The sequence below is a fragment of the Daucus carota genome, chromosome 3 (genome assembly GCF_001625215.2).
Source record: "Daucus carota subsp. sativus chromosome 3, DH1 v3.0, whole genome shotgun sequence".
Lineage (NCBI taxonomy): Eukaryota > Viridiplantae > Streptophyta > Magnoliopsida > Apiales > Apiaceae > Daucus > Daucus carota.
The window spans coordinates 64,335,986-64,351,995 of NC_030383.2; the positions used below are offsets into that span (position 1 = coordinate 64,335,986).

The 16,010-nt window shown below is 35.3% G+C and overlaps 2 protein-coding genes across 3 annotated transcripts; both read left to right on the forward strand.

Annotated features, from left to right (window-relative positions):
* The first annotated feature begins 72 nt into the window (after positions 1 to 72).
* Positions 73 to 6,493, forward strand: LOC108214571 (uncharacterized). Its single transcript, XM_017386639.2, has 8 exons — positions 73 to 143; positions 1,709 to 1,979; positions 2,558 to 2,663; positions 3,437 to 3,502; positions 3,977 to 4,094; positions 4,511 to 4,593; positions 5,221 to 5,282; positions 6,100 to 6,493. The coding sequence occupies exons 2-8, from the start codon at positions 1,738 to 1,740 to the stop codon at positions 6,203 to 6,205; spliced, it is 783 nt and encodes a 260-aa protein (XP_017242128.1). The 5' UTR covers positions 73 to 143; positions 1,709 to 1,737; the 3' UTR covers positions 6,206 to 6,493.
* A 1,391-nt stretch (positions 6,494 to 7,884) lies between these two features.
* Positions 7,885 to 15,871, forward strand: LOC108214280 (ubiquitin carboxyl-terminal hydrolase 5-like). Of its 2 annotated transcripts, none has more exons than XM_017386206.2 (13): positions 7,885 to 8,195; positions 8,617 to 8,856; positions 10,378 to 10,522; positions 10,646 to 10,705; positions 10,799 to 10,894; positions 11,091 to 11,429; positions 11,690 to 11,836; positions 11,927 to 12,097; positions 12,568 to 12,825; positions 12,913 to 13,061; positions 13,252 to 13,824; positions 14,212 to 14,485; positions 15,354 to 15,871. In XM_017386206.2, the coding sequence occupies exons 1-13, from the start codon at positions 8,092 to 8,094 to the stop codon at positions 15,531 to 15,533; spliced, it is 2,736 nt and encodes a 911-aa protein (XP_017241695.1). In that variant the 5' UTR covers positions 7,885 to 8,091; the 3' UTR covers positions 15,534 to 15,871. The 2 variants fall into 2 exon arrangements, with proteins under 2 accessions (XP_017241695.1, XP_017241696.1); XM_017386207.2 differs by having other exon boundaries at positions 7,962 to 8,195; positions 12,574 to 12,825.
* The last annotated feature ends 139 nt before the right edge of the window (positions 15,872 to 16,010 follow it).

Here is a 16,010-nt window from a genome sequence, read left to right on the forward strand (position 1 = left end):
AACCTAGGAACACGTTACAGGGCTGGTATGGTGTCACCACTCACCAACACTAATAAATTTTTGTCTTCTTTAAAACAGGTGGATCAGTACAGCATGGTGAGTTTGTGCCTCTAGATTTGAGGAAAAAGTGGAGGTAAATATAGGTAGGTTTAGCAGACCAATCAATCTCTAGATTGATAGTTAGTCGCATAGTTGATATAAATTCTTTAGGATTTAGATTTTGGTGAGATTTCAAAAAACTTAAAATCCACTAAAATCCTATAAAATCCATCATTTTATAAAATCCAAAAAGAATCCATAATCATTTGAATATCATCAGATTTTAATGGGATTTAAATAAATCTCAATTGAATACCATCAGATTTAATCTTGATATAATATCACCATATTTTCTAGCATAATTTAGAATGTCAATCGAATACCATAAGATTTTAAACAATCCCAATTGAATACCCTCACAATTTCATAAATGAAAAAAAAAAAAATCTTTAAACTCACAATCGAATATACCCAATAAAAGACCTTTTGGCTGGGGGTAACTAGCAAAGTGAAAGAGGATCAACATGATTCATTCTTTTTGTAAGTGTTTGTTTTGTTAGAAATATCATTCTCTTTTCCTTTTTTTAGTAATGGATTTACCCAATATTGCTCATAATCCTTTCCCATCCTAAACTAGGTATTTGGTTTCCCTGTCCTTACTTCTTTTTTCTATTTTGGATTATAATAAATATCTTAAACAATTGAAATAAAAGATTATCATATTAATTATTTTAAATATTAAAAATAATTTTAATTTAGTTTTTAGAATAAAATATAATTGTGATATAATTCGCATGTTAATTTAGTTTAAAAAATTAATAGCATTGTTAAATAATAAACTATTAATTTATTAGAATGTAAACAAATTATCTTGTTATAGATTTAAATATATTTGGCTCTTTTAAAATTATATATGTTAAAAGAAATTGAATATAAAATTAATCACAAATTTCCATTCCTTTCTCGATCAAAATCAAACGGGTAAGAGCACGGTTAGATAGCTCAGTATCCTTCGTCGTTCCCAGGTCCTGGATTTGACCTGGTTCATCTCAAGAATATTTTAGAACAGATACTCATTTGTACGGTTATAAGCCATATTTGTCAAAAAAAATAAAAAATCAAATGGGTAAAACAATTTAGCATTAATGACTGTTTGGCTAATTTAATTTTCCAAATTTTTTTTTAGAAAATTACATTAAACTTTATTTTTTGTAAAATAGACTCCTAATTTTTATCAAATAACGAATGTAAGATAACTCTTTAACATTTAGCTTTCAAAAACATTTATATCTGAAAAGTTATAAAAACACATAGAGTAATTTAAAAAAGGATTTTTTATGGTGTGCCCAAATGCACACAATAGTCTTTATTGAGAAGTGCGGCAAATAAGCCGTCGGTAAAATGAGTAGTCGTAAGCAGGTTAATGTAAGTAAAAAAGACAAGCAGCGCATTTTCCATTTTTTTAAAAAACAATGAGGGACAGATAAAGAGTGAATATGTGAAAAGCGAGACGCAAAATAAGGAAAGAAAGACATAGCGGAAATCAGCTTAAATTATGCGGCGGGTGAGCTGAATAAAATAATACAACCGCCTTTCCCCCTGCTCTTTGGTTTTGCATACTAGCAGTCGTAGAGATCAGAACACATACTAACATAATCTATACATACAGAGCAGGAGGGCTTTTGGTTTGCCGAGTTTATGGCGGCGAGTGCAGACCCATGCGGGGATGGCAGTCATAATAATAATAACGGTGGCAATCAAGGTGGTGGAGGTGCTGGTGGGAGCAACGGAAATGGTAACAACTCTGGAATTCCGGTAGCCTCCGGTGGCTACTACAACTATGTCTTTGGTCCTACAGTTGCTGCTCTTAAGCACGATCCTGGTCTTTCTTTGAATTGGTCCCCCGAAGAGATTGCCCTCATCCATCAGTTGTCTAACAGGTACCCTCTCTCTCTCCCCCTCCCTCTTCATATATTTGTTGTATGCATAATTCAAGTTTTTTTACTTTCAATCTGTGATTTCTTGTTTTCATTCTTCCATTCTACTCTGCTTCTTTCTTTGGGGGTTTTGATTATGTAGTGTTCTAGATTTATGAGGGTTGTACTGTATATGTTCTTCTTTCAGGCAATTCTTCAATCTTCTTATATGTTACTGTTTTATAGACCCTACTGCACCATTATTCCCAACAAACTTCAATTCAAAATCAAATGCTTAAACAACATTCATGTTTATTTCAAACGGTTATTTAAATCAAAGATCTCATCTTTAATTCAGCTTGTATACATTGTGTGCATGTGCTCTTTGTTTTACTGATTCAACACTTTTAAAACCTTATTATTTGGCCTTCTGTGCCCAAAAATGTTTTAAGAAGATTCACTTTGTCAACTTGTTAACATTTTGTTTCCTCTTTTTTAACGTTTTTATTGTGGCTTATTTATCTCTTGTAAGCGTTAAATTCTTCTTCTTCTCCTCCGAAATGATGTGTGTCTGATGTTTAATTCATTTTCTGCTTTTTCAGATATGATTCGGAATCAACTATCACTAAATATGCCAAAATTGCACAGCAGTTAAATGATAAGACAATTAGGGATGTTATCCTTTACCATAAAAAGATGAATGAAAGTGTAAGTGTTGAATCTTCTTTCAATTCTTTTATCAGCTCATATGAGTAGATTATTCTTAATTATCATCATCTTAAATTAATACTAACCTGCATTTAGTTTTAATTCAACCAAGTTTATACGGCTATGCTGCACAGATACAATCATACAAGTGCCAAGGTAACTACCAGTTCAACACACACATAGCTAATGCAAGTAACCCAGACCAATGTTTCAAACTTGCTGTTTAGTCTGGATTGGTATGACACAATACTTAGTTCTATTGCCTAGTGGACCAATAGTTTGTGTCGTTTTTGGGCAGCCTGTGGGGGCTGAGACCCAATCTTTTTGCATTTCGGACATTGTATCGACCATTCTTTGTTTGGACGTGTTTATCCTTGTCCTTGCATTACTTTGCAGTTGGCCTGTGCTAATTGTTATGTGCAAGGTACTTATGAGTTGGTCTATTACAAGTTCTGAACAGTAGTAACCAAATTGTTTTATAGGTTCCTGTAGCACTGTTATACTCCATGCTGTGTTATAGTACTAATTTCCCTGGGGTCTCCTTTACTTTGACGGGGGTTTCACGGCTTTAATAATCTCTTTCATACCACAATTAATGTAAAATAGAGAAACACATCGTAAGTGCGTAAACACGTCACGGGGCTCAGTAATATGTCAACTTTGTGATGTGAGAAGTGATGCTTAAGCAATTAAGCATAACATACCTGTTGCCATGGTGTCAGTTTGATTATATATATTTTAAGTATAGCACTAACTATAAATTTGTTTTCCAGAAAAAGGAGAACAAAAAACGGAGGAGAGATAATGATACTTCATCAAGGAAAGACAAAGATAAGAAGGTATGGTCTTTCCATATGGCATTTCAACTATCTCGATATAAAAACAGCTTTTGCTGGTTTAGGGCATATGTTATTTGATGCTTTGGACCTGTTAACGATGGTCTACAATGCTTGGCAGGATGTCCTTCAAATTTTAGAAGGACATTACACCTGGGTTGGCCATCACGAGGACTATAATCCACACATTGTGATCTCTTGATCCCAAAAGAAAAAATGAAGTCCACTCAGTCCTCCAAGTCCAACCTCTGTCTAATGCACGCGCATGGACACACACACAAATGTTTTTATGTGCATGATATGTCCACAGTCATATGTAAAGGCCAACATGAAAGGCTGTTGTCTAGTTATATACCACCTTCTCGTAGGACCTGCGAGTATCTCATTTGCGACCTGGTTGAAATTAGACGCCAAAGAGGTAGTTAAAACATCTTTCTTAACACTGACATTCTGATGATTACATTTTGTTCACGCCAGGAAGAAGTAGTCGATCCTTCAGCTAAATCATCGTCTTATCTTACCAATCGTTCCAATGGTCAGCCTTATGCTCAAACAGCGGTCTCTATGGACAGTGATGATGGCATCTCATACAAAGGTTACTGCACCCTTTTTCTGGTTTTGACATATTAAAGTCATAGTTTGGTGCAAATTTTTGTAGTCATCATTACCATAAGGAAGTAGCTTATTAGTCTTAAGAGTACATGAAAGAAAATAAATTAAATGAGGAGAGGGCAATCTCATTCACGGGGATCTGATCTTCACACATGGCTGATTCTACTTATCTCTAAGAATTGCCAAAATATCATTCAGTATTGGTCTTTTTTTCAAGAATGCCATCAGAATGATTAATGTTGCTTTCTATAGTCGTAGGCTCGTAGCTGGATGGTCATGCTTCAAGAGGTGGAATCAGCAGCCAATGATTCTGTTTTCCGTCTTCTGTTATAAATGTCTGGGTCATCATGTTTACTCAATTCTTATGTTGTAACATAATGGTTATGTTCTTTATTACAGCCATTGGTGGTGTAACGGGTCGACTTCTTGAACAAAATGCTCAAGCTATGGATCAAATTTCTGCAAACTTTAGATCATTCAAGGTTAACTTGGCTTACCATTTGGTCTCATGCATCTCTTTTACATCCATTTTGTATATATTAATTATATACTTTGGTTATTTGTTTGCTGTTTTCTCTTGATTTTGATAAATAAATTTTATAATATGTTCCATGCTTATACAAATAAGGAGCTCTTTCTTAGACATGGATCTGTACTTAGCTAGCACCGTGAAAGTGAATGCGTCTATCTGTTATATCTGCATCCTTCCGCCTCTTAAGTGCTAACTGTCAGTTTGTGATATGCTAAATTGGCCTCTGGTATTGGCCCTGTAATATTTTAATAAATACTGTTATTCGGTTAGACCTGTCTGCTATACAAAATAATCAACGTGATCGTATGAATTTAACTAAGCATTGTGTGGATCAGTTAAGTGAAGTACTACTCTCCTGGCGACGATAGCAATTAATTTCTATGAAAGGGTTAATAGATTCACTCTGTAGAGGACTTGCTATTAAGCTAATCCAGTCAACATGTGCCTCGCGAGATATACATTCAAATTCATTTGCTCTTTTCTACATCATTTGTGCATTTTTAGTCATTATTGGGAATGGACTTGCATTTACATTTTCCTAATTTTCGTTCTCTCTCTCTTTTTTTTTTTTTTGCAGATTCATGATAACATTAACCTCTTTTGCCAAGCTCGGAACAACATTATCTCAATTATAAAAGAGTAAGTTTATATGATTTTGTTTTCTGTCCTGAAGCAATAATATCCCCCATCTTACATTCTATTCCCCCTTTTATGTTCAAATTTTCTCAAACCACTGCGCCAGTTTCTTTGTTTTAATATTGTAGTTTAATTCTAACTAAATACTGTTAGGTACTTAGTCAACCTTATGTGTATTGATGGAGTTCGGCTAACAAGGAAAAGCACACAATTTTTGGTAGAGAACTAATGTGGACCAATATGCCTTAAACAGTACATTTAATGATCTAAAAATTAAACTGAATTTCAACTTCTTGTCAGCACACTTTCAAGTGTTGCCCTTGTATATAATTTTAAACCCAGTGGATGAGAAGTAGATGACCATTGTATCAATATGATCTTTTTTCTGTATATTGATCATAAACTTATCAGATATAGTTCTAATTTTCACGTGGTCCAGTATATATATGTTTTAGTGTTTTTGTCCAATCATTTGATGCTCGGTTTAGTATACAATTTGGAAAACTTTATATCACCAAGGCTGGACTCTTTGAATTACATGCTTTAAAATAGATAATCCATTTAAGTTGAGGTTGTAACTTGGTGAGAATTAAAATTTAAAAGCTTTGCTTTATGTAAGACTATCCACTGCCTTGACTACTGTGTCCACGAATTCTTTGGGCTAATCATACTAGTATTCCGTTAAGGTATTCATAGTCATTATACTACTCTTTCATGCTACTATATGAAGTTAGTTATTATTCTTAGCATATTGATGTAATGACCAACAATTAGTGAACGGACGAGTTTCTGGCTGAAAGAGATTATTTGTATATTGCAGCTTAAATGACGTACCAGAGGTGATGAAGCAGATGCCACCCCTGCCTGTGAAGCTTAATGAAGAGCTTTCAAGCAAACTTCTTCCTCCTCCATCCTTGCATAAGTAATCATGGGTGAACTGGCTCCCTAAAGATGCCATGGATACATCACTTCTCAAGTTCTGATCCGGATACAAATATACTTGGCTAGTCAGTCCAGTTTGTTTTAGATTTTAAATTAAATAGTTATTACTTTTAGTTTCTACATCTAAAATTATAGCTACCTTGGACGATGTAAAGTAGTCTGATATGGGATTTTCTTTTTCCTTTTTCAAGAAAGTCAATATAGGATTTTGTTAACTGTAATGTTGACAGTTTCTTGTGCATAGTTTTGTGACAGTTCTGTTGTAAGCTGAACTACCTTGATTACTTCACATCAACCAAGTTGAGCTTCACCGTAGTTGAAAGGGAGGTTGTAATATTACAAGGAAATCACCTTCCCATGTCTGTCTTGGCGCTGTTAGATGATGATGATTAATTGGTGAATGGAGTTGTATAATGAGTGAAATAGATATAACTATACAGAGAAATATAAAAAGGCAAGTATAAGTAAAGCAGGAATTGCAGACGCTCAGCTCAGGTGAGGCGAGTGTAGAACTGGCATCCGGATTTTCTTTGATTTCGCAGCTTTCATCATTTAAATTTCGTGATTCATTCGAGGCCATCGCTGTGTATACCGCAGGTGATAGCATTACGAGAAAAGCTAGTTATTTAAGATTGAGGTGCAATGAGAAAATTAAGTGATATCATTAGGAGAAAAGTTAAGTTGTTTAAGATTGAGGTGTGATGATAAAATTACTTTTTTAGCATTGAGATGTAATGTAACATATGAATAAGTTTGATTAAGATTGAGGTGCGATGTGAACGATACAAGTTCGGGAAAGATATATAAATTCGATGCTGTAGTATTGTTTGAAATGGGAATGTAATTTTGAATTATGACTTGAGAAGTATCATTGTTTTTTCATAAAAAAAAATCAGAATCTATATTAAATATATTTTACTCATTAAATTTTTTTAACGTTCAAATTTAGTAAATATATATTACTTATTGAATTTTTTAAGTTTCAAATGTTGCTAAACATATCTAATATAACAAAATTACTTATAATATCAATTAATGATATTCAATAATTCTAAAACTTCAAAACCATTCCATTTAGTTTTCAGCTCATTCTTTCTCTTGTTAATCATCTATTGAAGTTGAAGATGAAATTATATAAATGGCAATTTTTGGAAAAAAATAGAATAGAGATATTTTACTTATTAAGCGTTTCATATGATAAAAAGTTTCGTTAGCATACGAAGCAAATGCACATTATATCAAGGTTTCTGTCTAGACGAACATGTTTTTTTAATGTCTTCTACTCATTTAAGTGTGTTTTTTGATTATTTTTTTTGATTTTAGTCATAATGAATCATTAATATTTGAATAACATATGTTACGTCTTTAATAATAATATAATACGTGATTATGACGGTATGTCATTTTAACTGGTTACATTTTTTAAATATAACGGTTTATTTTATCTGATGATGTTATTATTATTATTAATTAAGCGTGCTTTTTAAAAGATAATCATTCCCGCTCTTTTGTGACAAATTATGATAAGATTCCAAGCAATTTTTTTTTAAAAAAAGGGCAGACATTACAGAAATTGGAATTATCACACCTATTTTCGACATGATTGTTCTTCGGATGTCAAAATTCTAAACTTTAAATAACAACACCTTAATATAATAGAAATAGAGTGGAAATAGAAAAAGCAGCAGCAGCAGCAGCGTTGTCGGAATCGATGTGAGGCAAATTAAGCACAATTGCATAAACATTAGTGTGTAGAAAAACATAAATTGGGCCTGAAAACGACCCGTTTTACAGTGGCCCAGAGATATATAGCTTGCATACCCAGGTAGAGTGATCATTGACAGCAGCAGCAGCAAATACAGAGACAGACATGGAGATGTCGCCGGAGAAAGAGACGGTTGTGGTAAGAGCGTTATCTGAATCAGCTGAAAGCCTTGCTAAACCAGGGGATGTCTTCCATCTCGTCGCTTGCAGGTCTCTCTCTCTCTCTCTCTCTCTCTCTCTCCCTCTCGCTCGCTCTCTCTCTCTCTCTCTCTCTCTCTCTCTCTCTCTCTCCCCCTCTCTCCCTCTCTCTCTCTCTCCCCCCCCTCTCTCGCTCTCTCTCCCTCTCCCTCCCTCCCTCTCTTTCCTTCCCCCCTCTCTTTCTGTGTCGATCAATGTATCTTTCTCATATTTACGGGTTTTTTCTGCTGTCTGTTGAATCGTTTTTCCTGTTTATCTTAATCGTCCTTTTACTCAAATTTTAATTATATTTAAACTTGTTTCATAGACTGTTTAAATGTTAGTCATTCTGTGATTTCTATTTTTGTTAGTTTTTATTGCTCTATAATCATGTTGCTGTTATTACTTCTCATCAATCTGCCTTGAATGTTTGCTTACATCTCTCACTTAATAGCTGGTGGAACTCTTGGGTCAACTACGTCAGCCAAACCCGCTCAGCTGCATCAGTTTCGCACCAACAAAATTCAGTGCCTTCAACTACTCTGAACAGACCCTGTGCCATTGATAATACCGACTTGATTCAGCATTCAGGTTCAGAAGATGCTGCTATTGGATTTGACCTCAGGGACAATCTAGTCGAAGGCACTGACTACATATTGCTTCCCAAAGCAATTTGGAATCAGTTACATGAATGGTGAGTTAAATATTAAAGTTATCAATTAATATTATTAGACTTTGAGCGATTATTACTGAAATCGTGTACAATATATATGATTTTTAACCTGTCATTTGTAACATGTTCTCATATGTGCATATATGATTTATGTTGTGTTTGTCTATGTTCTATTGACTTCTTAAATATTCAGTGTTCTGAATATATAAATATGTATGTTATCAGTATATGTTTATGTGTATATATATATATTTGTAGTCATGCAGAAAATCACCAAGAATCACCAAATAGGAAAAGTAACATGCTAATAGCATTAGAAAAAATGACGTAAGCCACTAGGACATTCTCTTAAAGATATTGTAATATCATTTGGTTCGTGACGGTTGAGTTATTGGAAGTTTGAAATAGAAACATGTATGAAGTAGAATATACAGTGACATAAAATATGTGAAAATTTTAAAATTAGTCTCTAGATATGAAGAGTTCCATTACGTTGATCCAAAAGGCTAGGCGGAAAATCTTTTATTTAAACTAAAGCGGGAAACAGTCAAGCACAAGTAAATATTAAATTTTTGATATATAGTATGTCATACCCGGGCCACTTGAAAAATGTGGGTTTAAATATAATTTTTCATTAGGTCCTTATTCTACTACCATGAGTACCGGCAACATGCTGAACATAGCCTTTTTTATAGTCTTGTTGTGGGCGTGGACGACCCAATTGGCATTCTTTGGATAATGCTCCTAACTTTTGGTTCGGGCCCAAGTTTCCATAAGTTGTGGTAGAATAAACTGTTAAAAAGGTTTAGTTCAAACAATGAAAATAAATTGGCAAAGGTGGAAAGATTTTAACTTTCCATGTTCAAAGATTAGGGTGATGGTCTAGCGGAATTCTTGATATATTAGGCTTTAGTTCTCATTAGTGACATATTAGTCAACTAGGGAAAATTTTGATTGAACGAACACTGGGTGGGGGAGACCAAGATCTCATATTGGGCCCAGGTTAGATTATATTGGACTTCATATTTATCAAGAACTAGACATAGATGTAATTGACGCAATATCTCAATGGGCCTTCAGACTGAGGACTCGATTGAGATTTTTTTAAGAGTACCATTAATCCTTAGACCTTTCGGGTAAGTACGTACTTAAAAAATAACCTAGTTGGAGGTAGGGGAACTTGACTGTGGGGAGAGCAAGATCCAGGTCTATATGGAATGTACACAAATATCCGTTTTTTGATATCTTGATGTAACATAATAAAGGTCAAGGACAACATTATGCATCAACCACCGTGAATACCGGAGATCAATCTTAATGGCCCAGAGTCCTTACATAGAAAACTAGGATTTTTTTCTATCGACTAACTCAGTGTTGAGATATGTTTTATGACCAGTACATGTTTCGTAAATTGATTGGTCTATCAATGCAATACTTTTACAGATAATATTAGTCGAAAGTGACTCTAAACACTTTCTTAGTTAACTTCGCATGAAAGATATACTTTAGCTGTGGTTGATAAGAGTTTATGCCTTGATGCAGGTATGGAGGGGGTCCTAAATTGGCACGTAAAGTCATAAGTTCTGGCTTATCAGAAAATGAACTTTCTGTGGAGGTATATCCTCTTCGGCTGCACTTACATTTGAATCCGAAAGGAGATCGTTGTACTATAAGAATAAGCAAGAAGGTTCGATCAACTCTATAATTTGTACATTGTATTTTTAATTAATCAACCTTCATCTATGATCTTTTTTCCCGAGTCCTCTTCTATGTATACTAAACTGATGCTGCATATGGATTCTTTGAACAGGAAACTGTTGGAGAACTTTACAGAAAAGCCTGTGAGACTTTTGGTCTTGAGTCCGAGCAAGTATATTACTTGTTTAAGTATTCAGCTTTTCCCCTTTCCTCGGGAATATAATATATATTTACCTGTGTCTTTTCCCTGCCCTTGTTCTTTCAGGCATTCATTTGGGATTATTATGGCCAGCGTAAACATGCTTTGATAAATGACATGGACAAATCTCTCGAGGATATTAACATAGAAATGGATCAGGATGTACGTGTTCTTGTGTCAAGTTATATTAGTTTCTCTCTGTGTGTGTGTATAAAGGTTAATAGAATGTAATCTATATTTTATTTTTCGAAAGGACATTATCAGGCTACAGAACTGTCCCTACAAGTTTCCTGGATCCTTATTTTGTAATCTTAGTGTCGATACTTCAACTAATCATATTTTCTTGTGATCCAAACAGATTCTAGTTGACATCACTGACAATGGTGGTAACATGAGTTTATCAGTTGCTGGAGGTTTATCTATGGACAAGAGTTTCTTTAAGAACGTTAATCCAGAATTGTCTCAATATTCTCAATATCTAAATCAGACAACCTCTAGAGAAGTGGAGAAGATACATGGGATGCCTGGTTTCAGTACAAGTGATTCTTCTGGGGGTCTTACTGGGTTATCGAATCTTGGCAATACTTGCTACATGAATAGTGCAATACAGTGCCTTGTTCATACACCACAGTTTGCTTTGTATTTTTTGGATGATTATCATCAAGAAAAAACCCGGCATAACCGTGTTGGCAGACGTGTAAGTTTAAATCGACATGATGAAGGAATTATTCTCATGTTGTACACTTTTTTCTTCACTTGAGATATCATCCTGGTTGCTATGTAAAACTGGTTATTGTCCACAGCCTGAGAATTTTTTTAGTATTAAAAACCAGTCAAGAAGTTGAGCTTCTTGGAAAATTTATTGTAGCTCATTCAGTTTTCCTAATTCTGTTTAGGTACACCATCCGGTGGTTCATACTAAATTATAGTACTGATGTGCGTACTCTCAATATGCAGGGTAAGCTAGCTGTAGCCTTTGGTGACCTGCTCAAGAAATTGTGGGCACCGCCACCAGGACAGGTTTCAGTGAATCCTCGTCACTTTAAAGCAAAGCTTGGTCGTTTTGCTCCGCAATTTAGTGACTTGCATCAGCATGATTCTCAGGTTGGCTGTGTTGCATAAAGTTGATTGAGAATTCTCTTGTAATGAATTGAATGCAATTTGCAAGGTACTAATATTTCTTATTCTGTTCAGGAACTCCTAGTTTTGCTGTTGGATGGGCTTCATGAAGATCTGAACCATGTTGAAAAGATATCTAACATCAAATCCAGAGATGCTGATGGTCGGCCTGACGAGGAAGTTGGCGATGAGTATTGGTCAAATCATGTTGCTCGTAACAATTCCATAATTGTAGATGTTTGCCAGGTTAGTATCTATAATCTTGATAGTTAACGCAAAAATCAGGCCTCACTCATAAACGAGAGATTTTGTTATCTGTTATAAAAAAACAATCGCTACTAAGTCCCGGTTAATGTTAATGGCATCAGCCACCTTATGTGTGCACTCTTTCTTTAGTTCATTATTTTAATTTTGTATGTGGTCAATAGTGTCCCATTAATTTGTAATCGGCATGATATTGTTAATGGTGAATCCTTTTAGATCTACTATAATTGTTATGATTTTGCTAGGTTTAAGTCGCAGGGTATTGTATTTTTTATGTTTTTATTATTTATGGTAATCAAGGCCTTCTAGAGAAGATATTGTGTTTTACTGCTTAAGCGTCAAGTCGTGAGTTGATTGGGTCTCCCTATTTTTGTCATCTTAGTCATATCAGTGATTGATTTTTTATGTTTGTATGTGTGTTCAATTCATGCCCTGATTGTGGCTTTTGGCAGGGCCAGTACAAGTCAACTTTAGTTTGTCCTGTCTGTAATAAAATGTCCGTGATATTCGACCCCTTTATGTATCTTTCCCTGCCTCTCCAATTCACGTCCATCCGAACAATGACAGTGACTGTGTTCACTTGTGATGGTAGTGCACTACCAGCTGCTTTCACTATAAATGTTCCAAAGCTAGGACGTTGCAGGGATCTAATCCAGGCACTCGGCAGTTCGTGTTCCTTAAAAGACAATGAGATAATATTACTTGTAAAGGTGAGGAACATTAGTCATCTGAGTGGCTGTATTTGTGTCACTGTGTGTAAAGTTTCTGTGCTGATAATTTGGAATTGTGATCAACAGATACAAAACCACCTTATTAACTGCTTTTTGGAAGACCCTTTAGTTCCATTGTCTTCCATCAAAGATGATGACCATCTTGCTGCCTACAAGATTCCAAAGTTTGTGAAAAAATTTAAGTTTCTTCAGCTGATACACCGTCGGGAAGAAGAGTAAGTATATTTGAGGCAACACTCTTAATTAGTTACTTGGTTTATTTAAAAATGTGCTTAATTCCGGTTACATTCCTAGTACATGTTTGCGAACCAACCCCCCGCTCTCTTATTGTAGCATCAAAAGGAAAACATAGAGTGTTTGTGTTGAGAATTAATCTGAAACACTTGCTATTTGTTTTTACCTCAGGAATCCTGGTAGTTCCCAGAGAATAACAGAGTGGAAGCCTTTTGGAACACCTCTTGTTTCACCTATCTTGTGTGATGACACTTTTACAACAGGTGATATACAGTCAGTAGTTCATACAATGCTCTCTCCTCTGCGAAGAACTGAGATCTTGAGACATGCTGATGTCTTTGATACAAGCATAGCCGCAACAGCATCAGATCTGCCTCGAGCTGTCAATTGTACTGTGACTAGTACTGATTTCATCTTCGGTGAGTCAAAACAGGAGAGTGGCAATTCTAAGGTGACTGGTTTAAGGAAACTTCCTTTACTACAAGTGGACGAAAACAATTCTTGCTTTGATCTATCAGTTGGAGAAGAGAAGGCTGTTAAAATCGCCTCATCTTCAAGATCCATACTTGTTTCCGTTGATTGGTCTCAAAATCTTTTGGATTATTACGAGACCTCTTACCTGGAAAACTTACCAGTAGTCAAGAATGGCGCAGCAAGTAAAAGAACTCGCAAAGAACCACTTTCCCTGTATACTTGCCTGGAAGCTTTTTTGCGTGAAGAGCCTCTGGTACTTGAAGAGATGTGGTTAGTCTCGTCATCTTTTCTCCATTAGTTGAAGTAGGCTACCATGAGTCTTTCTGGTAGTTAAGTCCATGTACGTTTTAGTATCTTTGCAGTTTTAGAAATCGTATCTGAGATAAGTTAAGCCCATATATTAAGAATTTGAATCCTATTTTTAATGTTTACAATTTTTCTGATTTCCACCATCGAGACTAAAGTAGTGCTTAGCTTTGCTCTGGGACACCGCTCCACTAAACTGCTGGGTGATTTAAGATTTCATTGGTGGCTTGGCAATCATGAAAAGGCTATAAATAAAAATTTAGTTGAATGATATATGTTTCGAATGTTTACTATGCTTCTGATGTTTACCATTAACTTAGAATTGTTATATGCTTGACATGCACGTTGCAGGTACTGTCCGCAGTGCAAGGAGCAAAGGCAAGCAAGTAAGAAACTTGATCTTTGGAGGCTTCCTGATGTCCTCATCATTCAACTGAAGAGGTTCGAATATAGTAGATCAGCAAAGCATAAGCTGAAGACATTCGTCCACTTTCCCATCCATGACTTTAACCTGACAGATTACATAGGAAGCAAAAGGAATTCGATGCAACATCTGTATGAACTTTATGCCGTAATAAATCATTATGGTGACATGAGAAGTGGTCACTACACAGCACATATTAAGGTGAGCAAAAGTCTTTATGTTTGCCCTTTGTAACTCTCTCAGGTGCATAATTAGGGCTGACCAGAGGTAAAAGACTAAAAGGGGTCTATACAAATTTGATACATGGCGCCCTAAAACTATATATGTGTGTATTAATTGTTTATGTTTATAAATGGGATTTTAAATTTCGGGGCCCGTAAATTTTTGGGTCTAGGTGCAGGTCTTGTCTGCTTTAGGCGTTTACCCTGGACCACCCCTGTGCATATTGCTTTTAGCTTGTTTTGGGATGAGTTTTTGGATGTCATTTAGAATGTGCATAAAATATTGTGTTAACGCTGAGAATATGAAAAGAAAAGAATGAAAAAAAAATTGTAAAAATTTTTGTAAGTGTTTTCGTGAGTTCTTGTAGAAGGAAATAAAGTAGGACATGATGGGGATATTAGTGAAATTATGGTGATGATATATTCCCTTGCTTTCTTTCAGGTAAACTAAAGATAATATAAAAAAAAATATCCCTCTCCCTACCCTGTTCCTTTTCTTTCAAAAGATAAAGTAAGGAATACATTGTGAATGTTTATGTGGATTAACTCTTTGCTATACTTGGTATGATAATATGCTTGTTTTAGGCAGCCAAATGTTAATAATGGCTATTCATAATCAAACTGCCTTTTTATGTTATTCTACACTACCTGGAGTTATATGTAACAGTGTAAGAGAAGCACTGTGACTATTTAGAAGAACATAATATGTTTATCTTTTGTTGGCAAACCTTGAATATGGGAACTTTGTGGTAGTTGTTCTAGATCTGATGTTTGCTTGGTTTGCTAGTTAGCGAACCTGTACATCATGACCATGATATTAATTTTTGTGCATATGACTGGTCATGCAGCTCCTTGACGAAAATCGGTGGTATAATTTCGATGATGCACATGTATCACCAATCGATGAAGATGCAGTACGTTCCAGTGCTGCATATGTACTCTTTTATAGGAGGGTGAAGTCTGATTGTTCCTCTGCGAGCAACCGACCTCAATCATCCGCAAGACACAAGAAAGTATCATACTTGTAGCCGCTGATGTATAGTGCTCCTGTCCTGTATATAAGAAGCTAGTCCTTGTAAGAGATAAGTATTGTACTCTTGGTTGTGCGATTGTAAGTCTGTATGAAATGGGAGGGTTGTCCTCCACCATAAGACTTTCTTTACTGCAGAGTCTGCAAACCGGTTCACACCAATGCATGTGTTCCAGCAGGTTGGAGTTGACTGATTACATATTTAAAATTTCACAGATATTCTACCCCTCCAGATCTGTATATTATTGGTTGTGGGTTAGTTTCTTGTTTTTGTCTTTGTGATGGACACTTAGAAAAACTTTTTGGGCTAAACATATGTATCTTATGATGTGTGTATGTTTCTTGAAGAACATTGGAGCGGCAGGAAAGTAGGGGGATGAATGAATAGTAGGTGGGTATTTATCAGTAATAATCAAAATTAAAGTCTGTTGGTAAAGATACTAGGGAATAATAAATAGCAGGTCGCAGCCCATGA

Bases quoted from the DNA above. Each gene is read 5' to 3' on its own strand.
- LOC108214571 (XM_017386639.2), top strand. From the start codon at position 1,738: ATGGCGGCGAGTGCAGACCCATGCGGGGATGGCAGTCATAATAATAAT. The intron at 2,664-3,436 runs GTAAGTGTTGAA...TTTGTTTTCCAG, and splicing joins ATAAAAAGATGAATGAAAGT to AAAAAGGAGAACAAAAAACG. The intron at 3,503-3,976 runs GTATGGTCTTTC...TGTTCACGCCAG, and splicing joins GGAAAGACAAAGATAAGAAG to GAAGAAGTAGTCGATCCTTC.
- LOC108214280 (XM_017386206.2), top strand. From the start codon at position 8,092: ATGGAGATGTCGCCGGAGAAAGAGACGGTTGTGGTAAGAGCGTTATCT. The intron at 10,523-10,645 runs GTTCGATCAACT...TTCTTTGAACAG, and splicing joins CTATAAGAATAAGCAAGAAG to GAAACTGTTGGAGAACTTTA. The intron at 11,837-11,926 runs GTTGGCTGTGTT...TATTCTGTTCAG, and splicing joins TGCATCAGCATGATTCTCAG to GAACTCCTAGTTTTGCTGTT.